General features: G+C 42.4%; 1 protein-coding gene across 2 annotated transcripts in view; it reads right to left on the reverse strand.

The window, feature by feature from the left end:
• The window catches only part of CRTC3 (CREB regulated transcription coactivator 3), a 79,864-nt gene that overhangs the window by 34,424 nt on the left and 27,334 nt on the right, over positions 1-18,106 (reverse strand). For both annotated transcript variants that reach the window (XM_069983815.1, XM_069983824.1), the window contains exons 2-3: positions 15,615-15,725; positions 2,420-2,539 (exon numbers count right to left, since the gene is read on the reverse strand). In XM_069983815.1, the coding sequence (XP_069839916.1) occupies positions 2,420-2,539; positions 15,615-15,725 (231 nt within the window). The remainder of the gene's footprint in view (positions 1-2,419; positions 2,540-15,614; positions 15,726-18,106) is intronic.

Raw genomic sequence — 18,106 nt, forward strand, 5'->3', positions numbered from 1 at the left:
TTCTAGTAAGCAGAAGCAGTCATTGCTCCGCCAAATAAAGGCTGCTATATGATCACATGAAAACATAGCTAGGAAAAGCTCTTTGCAACTATCTGTTCCCTGTGCATTCATTTTTTAACCAGCCGCTTCCAAAAGCCACATCAGAAAGCACTGATCCTTTCCTGCGCCATTCTGTCTGACAAATTTATTTCACAGTCTTACCTCTAATTTTATTGCTGCTCGGTATCAAGCCTTCTGCAGCCTCCGCCAGGCAGGTATGAATAAGCAATGCAAGCCAGTCAGGTTTACCAGGCAAACAGTATGCCTCACTTCAGAAGTGCAAGTTCTAACACACATTACATAGACATTAGCCGAAAATTAGTGAGGTTACGAGTTAAAACTTGGTGTTAAAAGCTGTGATCCAGCCAATAAAAGATTTAAGAAACCTCATATTCATTCAAAAAAAACCTCATAAATAAAAGGAATCACTTAACATACATCACTCATCTGCTCACAATAAAGAGCAAAGATAACCAGAGAGTCATACAAATGCACAAAATGTAAGCTTACTTTCCAGGCAAGCATAGGATTCTAAAACAAGCATTCCCATTTTGTGGCTTAAATTGGTTTTCAGGGCATATAAAAAAAAAAAGCCATACTCACCTTTCTGATCCTCCGGCTGCTTGCGTTCTGTTCACACCAGGTCTCCAGTGCTCTTCAAATCCTATGTCTTGTTACTGCAGGAAATGTCTGCACAGGCAAACAAGATGTCATAGGAAGTAGGAAGAAGCGGAGAGCCCTCGGGATAGGGAGTCATCAAAATGGCTGCAGGGAGCGGGAGGTCTGGAACAGCTCCTTTTTTTCCCCTTTTCTCTTACAGCACTGAAAAAGTTTTTAACACCAAAACAAGAAGGGGTAAAAGCCAAAAACACACGCAAACATTGTACGTGTGGCTGTACATGTACTCAAACTTTTTGGACTAAGGATCCACTTGAGAGGTAAATACTTGGCACCACAAATGGGATTCCCGCTCCCAAACAGCTGTATACAATTTTGATAAGCCAATATGTCATATATCCAAACAAATAAGAAAAAGGAGCAGCAACTTACCAAACGTCTTTATAAAACTTTAGCCTTCATCTGGAGTAACAATCCAACGATTAACACCTTATGGACAATGTGAACAGACGCCAGACATCACCACAAGGTCATTTCTCACCATTATGTCTGGTTTCTTCTCCTTTTTCCCATTTATATAGATTTATATGGACAGTTTTTCTCAGCACTGCACCCCCTGGTCTTCACTATACCCTGACCGCATACAACTCCCTTAGTTCAGGTCATGAGGATTGAAGTTTGTAGTGCTGACGGATTTCTTTGTTTATTGAATAATCTGAAATCTCATATATGTATATTTGCTTACTGAGAGGCCAAAAATAATGCACAGTCAATGTTCAGGTGTGCCCACCTCTGGCACCTCCATTATTACGATAAATGGGGGGTAAGGGAATGGACGAGGGCAATAATTAGACTGTTTCTGTATATACTGTTAAACCTCATTCTCACGATAAATGGGTGGGTGGGTGGTGACAGCCTGCCCCCACTGAAAAGATAGGTCTCCTACTAATATATCCTACATGTCTATATTGGGAGCCCTGCTTTACAGCTGCCAAGCTAGATGTCCCAGTTGGCTGCTGGTTCTGTTTATATGTAGGTTTCCTATACAAGCTGTTATATGGAGAGAAGAGGATGATAGGCTGCACAAACAAACAAACCAAATCGGCAAGTAATTGGAAATTTAAAGCGGCATTACACATATATCACTTAAGATACAACGTGTGCATGCCTTCTACATCTAGAATATCCAAAAGGGCCTACTTTTAGAATAGTAAATATGATGTACTTAAGCTTTCTGGTCACCAAAATCTCCCAAAATGTGATAAAAGCATGCAAGATTTATGCACTGCCTAGCTTTAATTTAGAGAAACCATGGTGAGTGGATAAAACTGAATAGAGACTGTGGCCTGATCCTGTCAAATAGAATCCTTTGCACATTCACACAAACATCAGATAAGTAAAGAGGGAAAAAAATGTACAGAATACACACACATCACAGCAGGGATATACAATTATTTCCACTCAAAAGAGGGATTTAAACCTTTACCACTGAGTTGATCAGCAAAATTGCCTTGTCTAAGACATAAGCGCAAATGCAATATAAAGCGTGGTGTAAAGTAAATAACATGCTGAGAGTCCTGTCCTAATGGGATAAGTGCTCGCTGCTGGAAGAGGGAATCTAATGAGCTGGAATCTGGACAAGACGCCAATGTTTACATAAAGTGCGGCAGCCCTAGGAAGAGGTGAAGTTATACAGTCACTGCAGGAACGCCAGCGCTACCACAAAGCTTCAGTTTGCCCTTTCATAAACCTTAAAGGATATTTGACGTCCATGCTTCTCTACAGGTCTGTGTAGAGGGGAATGCATGCGATTACGAGAAACCCTTTCCACCAGTCCATGGTGCCTCATACCTCGTATATTATCTGTTGGGTGGAAGGAAGCCTGGGGGAAAAAAGAGAGAGAGGCAACATTAGCAATGCTAAAACAGTAACAGCGAATATTGACATTAACATAACAGGCTGAAATGCGCTCTGTCTCATCTCACTGTCAGAGCAGCTTCTGGGTCTTCTTGTTCCTGCAGCAACTGCTACAGCGAGACAACAGAAGTGTATAGCCTGACCCTAGCTCCTCATCAAAAACACGCGTAGGATTTCTGTCATCACTCCCGATACATCTGCCTGAGCCATTACTTGCATCCATGAAGTCATTCCTGAGCATCTTATTGTAGAGGAATGGCACCAATTCCCTTATATCTCCAGTAGGAACTCACAACAGGACAATGCCATTCTACATGTCAGCAGGCCTGTCCCTACACAGCCTCGCAGCCTCAGCAGTGATTGGACAGCATGCTCACACATTAACCCCGCTACAGTTTGCAGCAATAAATATGGCGCTGCTGATCTGGGGCAAAATCAAAGAAGGAAAAATTCTTCTGCACCTGAACATACTCAGAAACTTACAGCCCTCTCCACCACTGCAACAAGTATATTCATCCTTAGAGAACAAAGCTGCATCCTTTTCCAGCAATTGGCATTTTCTTCCTCGTCACTGCACAGAGGACAGCGATGGCTAGCTGGAATCTTGGGAGCGCTGACTCCCCTGCATGGCCACCCTAGCCTGCCTGACTACTGAGTGCGGGTGGGAAAAGAACTACAAGGTGCAGCCACGTCCACATACACACATGTATTATGCATCCTCCAACCACATAATCAGTAGAACCTGTGATCATGTGGGCAAAAGGTTCTCCATATTCAGAGCAAGTGCAGGAAGCAGTCATTTTATCCAGATCAGGAAATTCTCCTCCTTATTCAGATGAGCATTATGTATTGGAACAATCCAAGAACACTGCAACACAGGGATTTTAAAGTTTCCATTGCTACCCCGACTGTCAGCAGGCTTCAGACATCCTAAAACAGTAGACCACAGGCTACCAAACAATAACTATCTGCCATAGCAGAAGCTGACCGTCACTTCTCTAGGAAGACTGGCAAGCCACGCCATCTTTTACATTATATTTGGGAATTCTGTATGGTCTCTGCACATAGTATGATATGAGAGTACTTGGATATATCTTCAGTCATTTCTAATGTAAAAACTCTTCCTGCACGACCATGGCAAACAAATACATAGATTAGCTTGGTCAAGCACACACAGGAAGAGAAAGACTGGACAGGCAAATTATGGAGCTGAGGTAAACAATACCTTTTCTTACCACAATCTAGCAGGACTATAACTTAACAGTGTCACGGTCGTATTTTCTTTTGCAGAAATCAATAGTCCGGGCGATTTTAAGAAACTTTATAATTAGGCAAATATGGCATTATCTGCCTTCAAAAAGACTCTCAGGTCCCCCCTCTTTTCCATTCACTGCAAATTATCAGGAAATTGTGTCTTGTTCATCAGACATGCCCCTGTATGTTCTATAGAGAGGGGAGGGGGAGGAGGGAGAGAGCAGAGAACAAAGGATTACACAGTGGGGTCTGTGTGAAAGCTGGTTTTCAGAGGTCAGAGAGGTCAGTGCTGATAGAGGAGATAGCCGGTGAAGTAGCTGTAAATTAACTCTTTGTTGTCCTGTTTTGGTGCCTCATCTCCCTCCACCCCTCCCCTCTCTATAGAGAACAATCAAGACAGGGTGAAAGCTTCAAACTGCTTTTTCATGGTAAAAATGCATTTTTTTTGGCTAATAAACCCAATTACAAAGTTTCTTAAAATCGCCTGTTCCATTGATTGCTGCAAAAAAAAAAAAAAAATTTAAACGACTGACACTTTAAGGGCCTTTTACACAGGCCGATTATTGTGGAAAAAAATTGTTAAATCATTCAATTCAAGCAATACTATTCTGGTATAAAGGCAGCAACAATCAAACTACAAACTGAAAATTCGTTTGTACGTCTTTGATCGCATCTTTGGGGCGGACCTCAAAATAATTGTTAATCATTCTCAAGTCTTTCAGTGTAAACACTCATTACAGTATTTAGATAGAAAAGCAAATACAATTAATCACAGTAAATAACACAATGCAATCAAAACAGTCATATTCACCAGCGTAATTACGTAATCGTTTAAAAGAAAAGGGAAAAAAAAAAAAACACTTGATTTTTGAGCGCTTAAGCGATTTATCTGTACATGAAAAATGACCCTGTATTACAGGTAGCAATCTATAAGGGGAAGCGAGCGCTGACCTGTCAGATCAGCGCTTGCTTCCTCTTCCTTTCCCACTCGCTGCCTGTGCTATTTGCTATTGCGCTCACAGACAACGAACAGGAGGTGCAGGGGGCCGCAAGGAGATGCGGAAGGCGCTGCCCGGGCGATCCTTAGATCATTCAGGTGGGCCATTGGGAAGAGTGGCGGTGTGTTGCTGCAGCTCCTATTACACAGAGCAACATGCAGCAAACCATCACTATCATTATAGTTTTGATAGAACATGTTGAAAGGCAAGGTTTGGTGTAATAGGGCCCTTAGTTTCAGTACATACTGTCTGCAGTGATAAAACAATCATTTTTAGGATGGTACTAAACATGTGTCTCAATTCACAAACAACATATTGGACCATACTAATGATATGCCCGCTGTGTACAATGATGAAATCTTATGAGGCTGCTTTCACACTTGTTTGTGTCATCAAGTGCTCGGCAGGACAGGACTTGTAGCTTTTAAGGGGTACTCCAGCGTGGGGGCACTTTTGCGCTGGGACCGGGGACACGGTGGCCGAGGGAAAAGACGTCGCGATGCAGGACCCGCTGCTGGAACCGGGGAGGTGAGTGGACATCTTTTCCCTCGGCCACCTCGTCCCCGATCCCAGCGCAAAAGTGCCCCCACGCTGGAGTACCCCTTTAATAGTGGTAGTGGTGTAAGTTGCTGTACATGTTGTTTATGGATGAGGGTGGGCCATTTTACCCTAATAGTCTGGAATGGCTAATCTGCACAGTGATATAGTGTTACTGGACAAGTAGCATTGCTATCCTGAAAAAGTAGCATACATCCTTCTGAGGAAGCTGTACGGGCAGCCAAGGTTAGCACATTTAACCTGGTTACTGACAAATACACTATAATACCCTATGGAAACAATACATCAATAAATAAATCATATCTGCTACACTAAACAAGACTTCTACAACGCGTGATACAATGTAAACAAAAGAATGGTAAGTATCTTGAGCCTTGAATGTCTTGGGTACTAAGATAAAAGGAATAAGATAATTGGTATTATTGCATCTACATAAAACAGCCATTAAATGGATTATCCCTGCATGTCATATTTGTACAAATTGGTAAAGCTTGCTTCACAGTCCAAAAGGTCAGTAAACAACTTTCTAAGCTGCCTCTCCTATGTTACAATGGCTCTTCTTGTTCCCTCTCCCTAAAAGGTCTAGAAAGCTTTTGAATCAGTGCAGAGCCCGCCTGTGCTGGAGGCTGATAGATTACCGCCAGGGTACCGAAACACTGGACAAAAACTCAAGAGAGTAACCAGCCATGGACTCTCACCGGGACTATTCACAGAGGCTTTTTAGGAGTAATGTCTAATGTGAACTCATTTCTAGTTACAGCTCTTTCTTTTAAGTAGAAATTTTAAACTAGAAATTGCAAATCAAGAGTTGTCTGACCATTTCCCGAGCATTTTGGAATATGTAAGGGCCCTATTCCACCGGACGATTATCGTTCAGATTATCGTTAAATTGTTCGATTCTAAACGATAATCGTTCAGTTGAAATGCAGTTAACGATTAATGACATCTTAACGATTAACGACCGACGCGAAATCGTTGATCGCTTCATAAGACCTGGACCTATTTTTATCGTTGCTCGTTCGCAAATCGTTCGCATTGAATAAGATGTCGTTTGGTCGTTTTCAGTAGATACGGACGCAATAGCGAAGAAAAAATTATCGCAAATATGATCATAACGATTATCGTTCCATGGAAATGAGTGAACGTTTTCAGGTCTTTCGCAATAGCGGTAGTTTGAGATTGTTAATCGTTAATGATTATGCGAACGATAATCGTCAGGTGGAATAGGGCCCTAAGATACACAAATATCTCTCTATTGTCATGCCTTTTTGGTGTTAAAACAAATGGAAACAGGTTTTTGACCTGTATTAACTTTACTTTAATTGTGGAATAAATTAAATTATGCCAAAATAGCGTCTGATTAGTTGGTCTTGTAAACCTGGCACATTTTTGCCATGACTGGTATAAAGCTTGTTGTATTGCATAGTATAGATACATTGAGGATTGCCTAGTATAGATACATTGTGGCAAGCCTTCAGATGACAGAAACATTAGCTCTGAATAGGTGTGTTATTTACTTAAAGTGACACGGTCACCCCGTTCTAGGGCTTCTCTAAACAGCTCTAAAGCCTAAATTCTGCAGTTTTTACACCTTACTTTATAATAGATTTCTTGGAGCTTGGTCCAGTGAAAAATGCTTTTTATTGTTGGTGGATTGTGACACCTGGGCAGGGCTTCAAAACAGCTATGCCACTTTGCCACACCCACACATGTCCCACCCCTATGTGACGTCATCAGCACCTAGGCCCCATCCCCTTGGTGGCCACTGGAATAGGCCAGCCTAGAAGTCTAGGCCCCTACCAATTCCAATGGCCGCCAAGGGGAGTTATAGAATGTTCCCGGATTATTGTTTGGTAGTATAATATGTACATGTATTCTCTGCAGCTGTGTGAGTAGGATCAGTATGCAATCTGAGTTTCCACTCACTGACAGCAAGCAGAGATGGAGCTGAAGATCCAGTTGTTGATCCCTTACAAACTATGGGTTTTTAAGTCCCATTCACATCACTATAACCCTGATCATAGGAACAAACACAGGAACATCCACATCATAATATCTTTGATAAAGCTCGAAAAGGAAGGAAACACTGGGATCAAACACCATCAGCCGCCCCAGTACTGACCACAGGGGCACAGTGTTCAGATTCTGTGAGGATCTCAGTGGGACAAGACATCAAAGATACAGTGCACAAGTCCTGATGCTGGTGTCTGCATAAAGTGGACTTTAGTTTAGGATTTCCCAAAAATGGCCAGTGCTTGCATTTTGGTGTTAGACTATTTCAATATATCAAGGGAGAAGAGCCCAATATTACAAGAACTGTACAACATCATGATAATAAGCTACAAAAAGTGACATAAACCCTTTGACTAACAAGTCAGTTCTACAGCTAAATACACAAAATGACTGGGTCACTTCCCGACTCTCCCATATACAGCCACGTCAAGATCAATGTATCAGAGGCTGCCAGAGACATCCGACAACTTATAACATTGGGAAAAACGGCACCATACCTGTCTGCTGTTTTTCTTCTATTGGAAGACACTGGGGTGGGCAGTCTCCACATTTATAAGATACAGTGGTACCTTGGTTTAAGAGTAACTTGGATTAAGAGCTTTTGCAAGAAAAGCTCACAGTTTTTCAAAATTGTAACTTTGTTTAAGCATAGCTTTGGTTTAGGAGCTCCCTGTACTGGGTGGGAGGGGGAGGGGGGAGGGGCATGCATAGCGGGGGTCTACAGCCCTGTACTCTGACAAAGGAAGTCTCCCTCACCTTCCAAATCACAGCAGATCCACTTGAGGCTGGGGCTTGCATCAGGGGACCGGACTGTGGAGGTAATATCTCCATAGCTGTAACCCCTCTATGTGCCCACATATGCCCTGCTCATTTGCTTCATGCTCTCTGCAGTCCCTGTGAGCCCTTGTGTTTCCCATCCTCTCCATTCCTGATATAATGTGCCAGCACTTACACTCAGCTATACAGACTGCTGCTATAATGTGCCTGCACTTACACTCAGCTATACACACTGCAGTATATAAAGTTTCTTTCACAGTCTTCCTGCACAGCTCTGTGTTTCTCACTTCCTGATTGGTCCATGCTGAGCACACACCCATTTCCCATTGCTGTCATGTGACCACACAAACCTCTGACAGCAGCCCTGCTTCTCTATTCTAGCCTGTTGTACTACGCTACTGCATTATAGGGATCTGCAGCTCCATACTATACCTACAAACTGCTGCTGTTTCTTCAGGTTTATGCACTTACTATACATTAGACACCACATGCTGATTGCTATACTGTACAGTTACTTATAGTATGACATATCCAGCTTTCTAAATGTTCATTTTATTTGTTTTTCATGTTGTTCAGAATATAAAATCATTATTTCTTGGTGTGTGGAACCAATTGTCTGCATATTAGTGATTTCATATGGGAAGCTTTGCTTTGGTTTTAAGAGTGGATTTGGATTACAAGCGCAGTCCCGGAACGAATAATGCTCGTAATCCAAGGCACCACTGTACTTGTAAAGAAGGGGGGGAGGGTGTTCTACTAGAACTAGAAGGGTGAATAATAAGGCTTATGCTTGGGCAAGAAGGAACCGAGGGTTTACATCGGACCTGAGCAAAGCAACAACCTGCTTATTGATTTTACAGAAAGTTCTCTCAGCTTTATGTAAGTAAACTTTAGTCACTCCAGGATGAAAAGCAGGGCTGTGGAGTCAGTAAACCACAGCTCAGACTCCTGAATTTTATCAGCGACCAATTCCCGACTGCTTTATAAATGGCCAGTCAGAGTTATTTACCAGGGGATTTATGTATCACACTGGTGTACAGTAGATCTGGCTCAGCAGCTTCTCCCTAATGTCCTACATGATCTTTGGGCGACTTCTGAGGGAACAGGGCAAAGATATAAAGCAGATTCTCCAGTGTGCGTATGTGTGCAGTGGATGCAGGCAGACTCCAGTCACCATGTCCTGAACAACTCAGAACTAGACTAGATGGACCAGGTGGTATTCTCCCATCTTCTTGGTTCCTAACTAAATATTCACCATACACAAAGAAAAACTGCTGACAATGCCAATGAGCCCAACCCCCCCCCCCCCACACACACACACACACCTGGATTTTTCTTAGTTTCCCAGAATAGCCCTTTAGTTTCTGCCTTTCTCAAATACACACACACAGCCTGCTGCATCCACGGCACGCACGCGCACACACACAGCCTGCTGAATACATAGCACACGCACACACACAGCCTGCTGCAGCCATGGCACGCGCACACACACAGCCTGCTGCAGCCATGGCACGCGCACACACACAGCCTGCTGCAGCCATAGCGCGCGCACACACACACACAGCCTGCTGCAGCCATAGCGCGCGCACACACAAAGCCTGCTGCAGCCATAGCACGCACACACACAGCCTGCTGCAGCCATAGCACGCGCACACACACAGCCTGCTGCAGCCAAAGCACGCACACACACAGCCTGCTGCAGCCATAGCACGCGCACACACACAGCCTGCTGCAGCCAAAGCACGCACACAAAGACAGCCTGCTGCAGCCGTAGTGGCCACTCACACACACAGAAAGCCTGCTGCAGCCACAGCACACCAAAGAAAAACAAAGCATCTTCTCCAAAAGAAGAGACACCACATTGAGGACAGAGGTTACTGTTACAATACTTTTGGCTTCTCCTCCTCCTTCTCTATATTACACAGGATATCTTCATATTACACTGCTGCTCACACACAGGATATCTTTATATTACACTGCTGCTCATACACAGTCATACAACATCCAGGAAGAGAACAGCACAGATCTTCCTCCACACAATGGACTCTTCTAGCTAAGAAACAAAACTACCAAATAGTGACCGACAACTTAACCCCCGATCACCCTCAACTAATAAGGCCGATGCTTTATTACTGATACATTCCCCGAACTCCCCTATCTAAATCGGGCCAATGCTTTATTACCGATATATGAAGGAGAAAACTAAAATGAGAGCAGTGGTTTACTAATATAAAAGAATAAAAAATTTAACTTGGGTATCATATAAGAACTCGTGCAGTAAGTAGACAAATAATCAAAATGTATTTAGCCCTGACTTGTGGAGATATTTAGGACAATATAGATGATCAAGATGCAGCCCTGCTGAGTTCCCTGCCTACAGCTTGATCAGACCGCCTGGTATGGGCATCCCCTTAGCCAGGCAGGACTGGCCCTACATTCACTGGGTAGGAACCAAGATATGAGTGCCTGATGTCAGTGTAGGGTACTGGACTAGCGTGAAGTAGTCAGCAATAGAGTATGCATTACTATAACAGAGTTGCAGGTCAAAGGATTACATGTGTGAACTGCTGCTAATCCTGAAGTGGTCATCCAAAATGCAGTCCAAGCAGATGAGAGCAGACTGCTAATTGACCCTGTGCCGTCATCCGATGTGTTTTCCCCAGTCTATGGCGCTGAATTCTTCAGGGATTGGATGGATCAACTTTGGTTGACCGCTAGACACACTTGCCAGATGAATGAAAGGTTTAAAAAAGCTCAACATGCGGTAGTGCTTAAGATGCAAGCAGTCCTGTGTGTTCATTAGGTAGCCCCCATGCAGTATTGTCTTTGGTTGCCCAGGTGAGATATTAGCATGATATCACGGAGGTCGGCCCAGAATGGGACAGGTACACAGGTGAAAAGAAATCCATGGTCTCTTGTTAGGTTTGCCTGTGTACAGGGAGGATTAGGGGTGATCCCAGATGATGTAGGGATAGGGTGGAGACCAGTACCCCAGAATGAGGCAACAATGAAACTTCTGGTAGGCTGGTGCTTGTAGTGCTACCAGCACAGGGAAGCAAAGGTTATGGTGTGAAATGAAACCAGAAGTGGCGGCGAGTGTCATTGTGCATGTCGACTGATCGTAGCTAGTACACCAAATGATTATCGCCTGTAACGGCCTATAATCAGCCAAACACTGGCAGTAATCACTTGGTGTAATAGGGCCTTAAGTGTGTAAACATGAAATCTGGAGTACACCCTAGGATTTATTTTTTATTTTTTTAGTGATGCAAATTTCAAAGTTTTTAGAAAAAAGGAAGCAGAATCCAATGCGGTTTTCACACTGATTTTGAGGCAAGTCATTCCATGTGAACTAACCAAGGCTTTAAATGTTTCTCACACATGGTAATCTGGTTGTAGAGATTTATAGAATAGAACATTAAATATGAAAATATTTATCTGGACAATCTGTAAAGTTTATGTTCGCTTCTATAAATTACTTTCACACACTGTAATCTGTTTGCAAAAAAGTCCTGTTTATATTGAATGGACAATCAGCATCAAAATCAGTGAGAAAACCACATGGATTCTGCTTCCCTTTTTCTACAGGAACTCAGAATTTTTTACACAATCATTCATTTTATGGCAGATTGAAAGATGCTATTACAAAGTACACCTGCTCCTGAAAAAAACAGGCCCTCACATGGCCCTGTAGGTGGAAAAATGAGAGAGTTATGGGTCTTAGAAGGCGAGGAGGAAAAAACAAAAACGCAAAAGTAAAAATTGGCCCGATCCCTAAAGCCATTTCAGGCCCGGCCCTTAAGGGGTTAATATATGAGCGAGATAGTATTTACAATATGAAAGTCACCAGTTAACTTAATTTTTCTATTCATTTTATTTCCATGATCTAACAGTAAAGTAACACTTGTAATATCTTCCATGAACCCCACACAGAGTTGACCCATCTTGTCTTCCCAGCAGCTGTGTGACATGGCCCGGTTTTAAAATATCTCAGTAGCAATGAGCGCTCCCTAGAGACAAAGAGCCATGAAACACTTGTTCATGTGAACTTGAGCATCACAACCATTCACTAAAAGTTACCAACTCCACTGGGGTCAAGTCTCAGCCAATCAAAACCATGCTGCTTCTGAAATCGCCATCAAACAGAACATGGATATCGACGATTACCAAAGCCAAGCAAGAAGTGTGAATACAGCTCTTATATAGTCACCCAACCGGAGGTAAGTAATGAAAACAGCCACACCTGAATAACCAGGATATAGGAACATAGTGCCATAAAGTGGCTATTGCCTACACATCTGTAACACACAGATCATGGAGGAAATGGAGGCCTTGTCAATAAACAAGGAGAAACTCTGTCCCTGCTGCGGCTTCCAAGGTTCTCAGCTTCAGGATATCTCACAGATGTTCAGTCTTCTATCCCACGCTGGGTTTTACTAGATACTTCCAGGTCTTGGGATGGAGAATTATTTATATATGTCACATCTGGTAGAGGAACGGGTGGGCAGTAAAAGGGACCGGGTCACGTCTATAACTTTAGAAAATATCTTTTCACATTAGTCAAAGTAGATTATAGGAATGATGAGATCACAGCAGAGAAAGGATGAGAATACGACTCCACACAGCCACTGCCCCAACCAAATAGAGACAGTGACTGGGTCACGAAAGGGTTGTTTTTTTTTAGGTCAAAATGACCCTCAGTCCTGCTTACTGTGTCATGGTTGTGCCCTGCTGACCAGTGTAGCTGGCACTAATACAAGTGTTTTTTTTATTGTTTTAGATATACGTATGATGAAGTAAGGAATGAGCCACCATCTATACAGGAGCAGATCACTGCAGAACTAGGACTAATTCATGTCAGGTCCAATATACATAACAGCTCAGCCTCTGTTCACATCTTCATACTGACTTCCAGTTTTATGTTCCTTCATAGGAATAAAACACTGAAATGGAGTGGTACATGCATTATGTCACAGACATCAATGTGCCGAAAATGACCTCAGAACAAGTTCTAATGTAGGTCTTTCAGTGTTTTTCCACTCCTGGTTTTGGCTAAAATACCCCCACCAAATACTGCATGTGAATCAAGTCATATAATCAGTATAATAAAAATGCTAAAATATCGGCCGCGACTGGAGCCATAGAATGTTTAAAGGACAAGTGCCATGAAAAACTTTTTCCCAGTAATTGAAGCACATTTCAAAGTTATATAACTGTGTAATATGCTTTAATCACCTATCTGCCTCCCTTCCCTGTCTTTTCCCCCCTCCACCCCCCACCAGGAAGTGTCCTATCTCACACAGACCTAATTACTGTCGTCACCGTCACCAAGCTCTTCTCTCAGCTCCTTCTCCTGTTACACTAGCCTCCCCCCCCTCCCCTGCCTTGTCAGGTGACTCAGCTTGCTCAGCTCCCATTGGCTGAACAACTGCAAGCCATCACTTGGACTGGGGAGGGGGGGCTGCTGTAACAGGACCTAGACCAGCCCTCCTGTTGATGACTCATCCTCACAAGAAGGAGCTGCCTGGTGACGGTGACAGCAGTAATTAGGTCTGTGTGAGTCAGGACACTTCCTGGTGGGGGGTGGAGGGGGGAAAAGACAGGGAAGGGGGCAGATAGGTGATTGAAGCATATTACAGAGTTATATAACTTTGTAATGTGCTTCAATTACTGGGAAAAAGTTTTTCATGGCACTTGTCCTTTAAGGGGTTGTCCATTTTTGTTTTTATTATGTATAAGATAGGAAATCGTACAGTGTTCTAATATACATGTATTTTAAATTCATCTCACATACCCTTCTTATTACATTGCCCTGTCTAGAAAAAAAAAAAGAACTACACATGGTATCTGTATGTGACCTGGTATTCAGATAACACTGCCCAGATATATAGTGGTAATACATAGAATAGTTGTATATTAAGAAGCAGAAATAAATACAACTGCAGCAACATGTCATAGTTGTGTGTTGTGATTTTTGCGCTAGAGATGCTGAGGTTGATGGTAACTTTCTTCCCTTCATCCTTAGGACTATTTCTGGGATATTAGCAGTTTATCTTCTATGCTACTGAGGAGTTTCGGTACACTGGGGGTGGGATTACTACCCCCAGTGCGCCAATCCGCCCCTGGCTGGCCCGCCCCTCCTAATGAATAACAGCAGAGCCTGGGAGCCAGGCCGGATCGGTGGGTACACTGAGGATGGTACCTAAGATGGTACCTAACTGCTAATAAAATCACTGCGGAGAAGCTTACCCTCATACTCCGTGCCCCGTACACTAAAGGAAAATATCAGCAGGTTAGATAGTTTTCCATTAGACGGGTACAATATACAGAAAAAGTGGATGAAAGTGAAATTCTATAAATAATTATAAGAGTCACTTCCAACACCTAGGGAGAGAGAGAGGTGAGATCCTTACAACATTCAGTGTTTTACAGAAATTCACTTTCACAGGTGAAAAAACAAAACAAAAGCCCGCCTGTTCTATCCAGCTCTATACACTTCAGGCTCTTATCAGAGTCATGCAGCAAGCTGGGCCTCTTATATAAGGCTGAGCCACATTCAGTTGCTGTCTGACCATTTATTACATTAAGTGGCTATTTACATATCTATAGGAAGCCTGCTCTGAGGTATATCTACATTGTACCCTGAAGCTAAATCCGTATCCGCTGCCCACTTGTGCTAAACTCCAAAAGAAGCTCTATGTATGCACCAACTAAATACACACTATGATGAAGATTTGGTTTGTTGAATAGAAGTCAGGCTGGTGGTCAGCTTATTGCCATGGTCCAACTTCTCTAAGAGACCAGCTGCTAACATCCAAAGTCTGTGAAACTAAACATATCCCCTGTATTTATGCCATTTCCTATGTAATGAGAGAGTGAGCCAAAGGAACCTCAGCTCAGAGCAGCTCTCTATTCTGGTAGATGGAAAAAAGATGGGACCCCCCCCATTAAGTTGTTAAGAAGCCACCCCCATGTCAGCATGTCAAAAAGCATTTCCCCCTTAAATAAAAATCATTAAGGGTGGGTTCCTATGGCCGTCATGATGTTAAAAAAACATGGAGCGACAGCAGCAGATCGTTGCCAGGCTGATCATTGGCGTTTGAGCCTGCTGAAAGACAACGATCAGCCGACATCATGCATGTCTGCTGACCATTTTCTTCTATTACACTAAACGATTATGGGCTGTAATGGCCGATATCGTACGGTAATCACTTTGTGTAACAGGGCCTTAACAAAGCTAGGTGACAACCTGTGAACTACAGAGACAACTACAGTATGGCAGAGTCTGCTTTAGAACAGCCAAGTAGATAGTAGTAATAGGATTAGACAATAATAGCCATTTCTTTTTATGCTCTTGAAATGAGAGAAAGGCTTAGAGGTAAGGCACAAAATATATAATGTGAATAGCAGTAAATCCTGGATACAGTTACACTATCTTACCTGGAAATCAGATGGACTGCTGCTAATCTGGTTAACATTTGGCAAAGAACCACCATAGTACTGAGCTCGAGATTGTGCAAGTCGCAACTGTTGCAGCTTTTGGAATTGAACCTGAAAAACCAAAGGGAATATTGATATAACAGGACATCTATAACCCAGGACACACTGCATAAGAAGCTATACAACTGACTTTGTTAGCACTTGTGTTGAAGTGCTCCCGTCAACACCCAAAAAAATTTTTTTGACATGTCACAAGCTGTTATAGTGAGTGAAATCTCTAATCAACCATGTACTTCTCCCAGCTATATCTAGAGATCATGAACACTCAGACCCTGACCAGTCAAAATATGGCTATGCAACATGTAAAAAGGTTTTTTTTTTTTTTTTTTTTTTTTTTTTTTTTTTATAATGGCAAGTTTAGATTAGAATAGCTCCTGGAACATTACTTTATACATAACATTATGCAAGAAATTTATTGTACAACATTTGCAGACACACTCATGGGGTGGGATTAAGAAAAATGAAAAAAAAAAACACAAAATGTCCATGGCAACCAATCATTGCTGTCTAACAAAACTACAATTCCCATCATGCACTGACAGCAGAGGGGAGTTGTAGTATTGCTATTGTTGGAGTCACAGCTTACAGTCATACAGAGAAAAAAAAACACCCTGACACTAACATTGCTGCTGTTTGAATACAGTGGCAGAACCTGTGTATCAGCTTACCAGATCTACACCAATGCTTCGCCACCTGTAAGATGGGTCTCACCAGTGCAGTGCTAACCAGCTGTGGGTAAGGTGCAGCTGATAGAAGTGATCACATCTTATGGTCCTTTTACACAGAACGATTTATCGTTCAAATTTGCACAATGATCGAATTCGAACGATAATCGTACGTGTAAACGCAGCAAACCATCAAAAGACGAGCGAGAAATCGTTCATTTTGATCTTTCAACATGATCTCAAATTATCATTGATCGTTCGCAAAAAATTCGCAGATCGTTCAGTGTAAACAGTCTTTAAACAATTTCACCTATGTGCCAGATAGGCTAAAACGATCGTAAAACGATTTTTCCGTGCAATGTATCGTTCCGTCTAAACGCTGATCTTTATAAAAAAAAGCATCGTTCATTCAAAATCGTTAATCGTGCGATCGGGCGAATTATCGCTCCGTGTAAAAGTACCATTAGTACTTTATATGGCATACATAACTGATTGATTACCTGGTGCTGGTATTGTTCTACTGGGTTCTGAAGACAAATTGTAAGATAAATCGAGGTAATATAATTTAAAATACTGGCATGGGCTATGAACAACAAGCAGCTTATCTTACTATTAGGGTATGTTTCTGCCTGAAATCTGCAGTGGACTTTAGGCTCTATTCACACAGACTGTAGCAACTACACGTGTAGAAGGGTCTAATCAAATAAATGGTAACTATACTGTCTGCAATTATGTAAAAGGGGCTGCAAACCTGTGTGTTGTACACTCCAGTGCAAATCACCTAGCCCATGTAATGTAAGGAGTAAAGAGGTGATGCTTACCTCCTGGGGCTGTACAGTACATGGTTACTGGACTGGAGGCCCTGCTCTAAATGGGGTCTCCTGCTTAAGAGCAGAAGGCTCCTGTTTCCAAGCTGGACTGTGGCTATACATTGTATGCCTCCTGCCAAGAAGAAGTTAAATGTGAATGCTGTGCATTGCCACTTAACTCTTTTCACTCAAGACACTAAGTAGCAATGTTTTTTTTTTTAAATTAACATTTTAACATCCCACCTCAGTCAGTGAGCGGGCAGTTACTGTTGAACAACAGAAAGCAGCAGTAATAAAGATGAAGTCAGATGATGTCAGACTGAGAACTGGGGAATCAGGGTGGTCGTGCCCCTAGTAAAATCTAATAAAAAAAAAAAAATAGTGTGTCTAGATAAACGCTATAACTGTGATGTAGCAATGTGAACAGATGTAGCAATAAGCATTATCTAATCTACCCAAAAGCTAAGTTAAAAAATAATGCAGTGTTAACACCCCCCTCCCCTTAAAAAAAAAAAATTTAAAAAAATTGATTTGGCCATTTGCTCCAACAACTAATCAGCTAAAAATTCATGACTGATTCTTAAAAGTGTACTTCCAGCATTGCTCTCCCATCCGTGTGCATTGGTAATCTGACCACCTAGTTGTCATGTAGATGTTAACCTTTCAGGTTGTGTACTGTTGATAATTGCTGCAGGTTTATTGTATCTTGTTCGGCAGATGATGCAGTTATTGTTCTAAAAAAAACTTTAAACTTTCAGCCCTGTGTCAAATTGGCGTGGCCTTGAGTGTCTGCCCCCTAGGCCTGCGAAGTCGCTCCGTCCCTCCTCCCCAACTTCTTCAGCATTAGGAATGCCCCTGGGCAGGATTTCTCCTAATAATCACTTTTCTGAACACTGCACATGTGCTGGTTTGTTAAAGGAAACCAAATCAGCTCAATTGGGCTGATATGGTTCCCTGG

Source organism: Dendropsophus ebraccatus, chromosome 1 (assembly GCF_027789765.1).
Source record: "Dendropsophus ebraccatus isolate aDenEbr1 chromosome 1, aDenEbr1.pat, whole genome shotgun sequence".
In the NCBI taxonomy this organism is placed as follows: domain Eukaryota; kingdom Metazoa; phylum Chordata; class Amphibia; order Anura; family Hylidae; genus Dendropsophus; species Dendropsophus ebraccatus.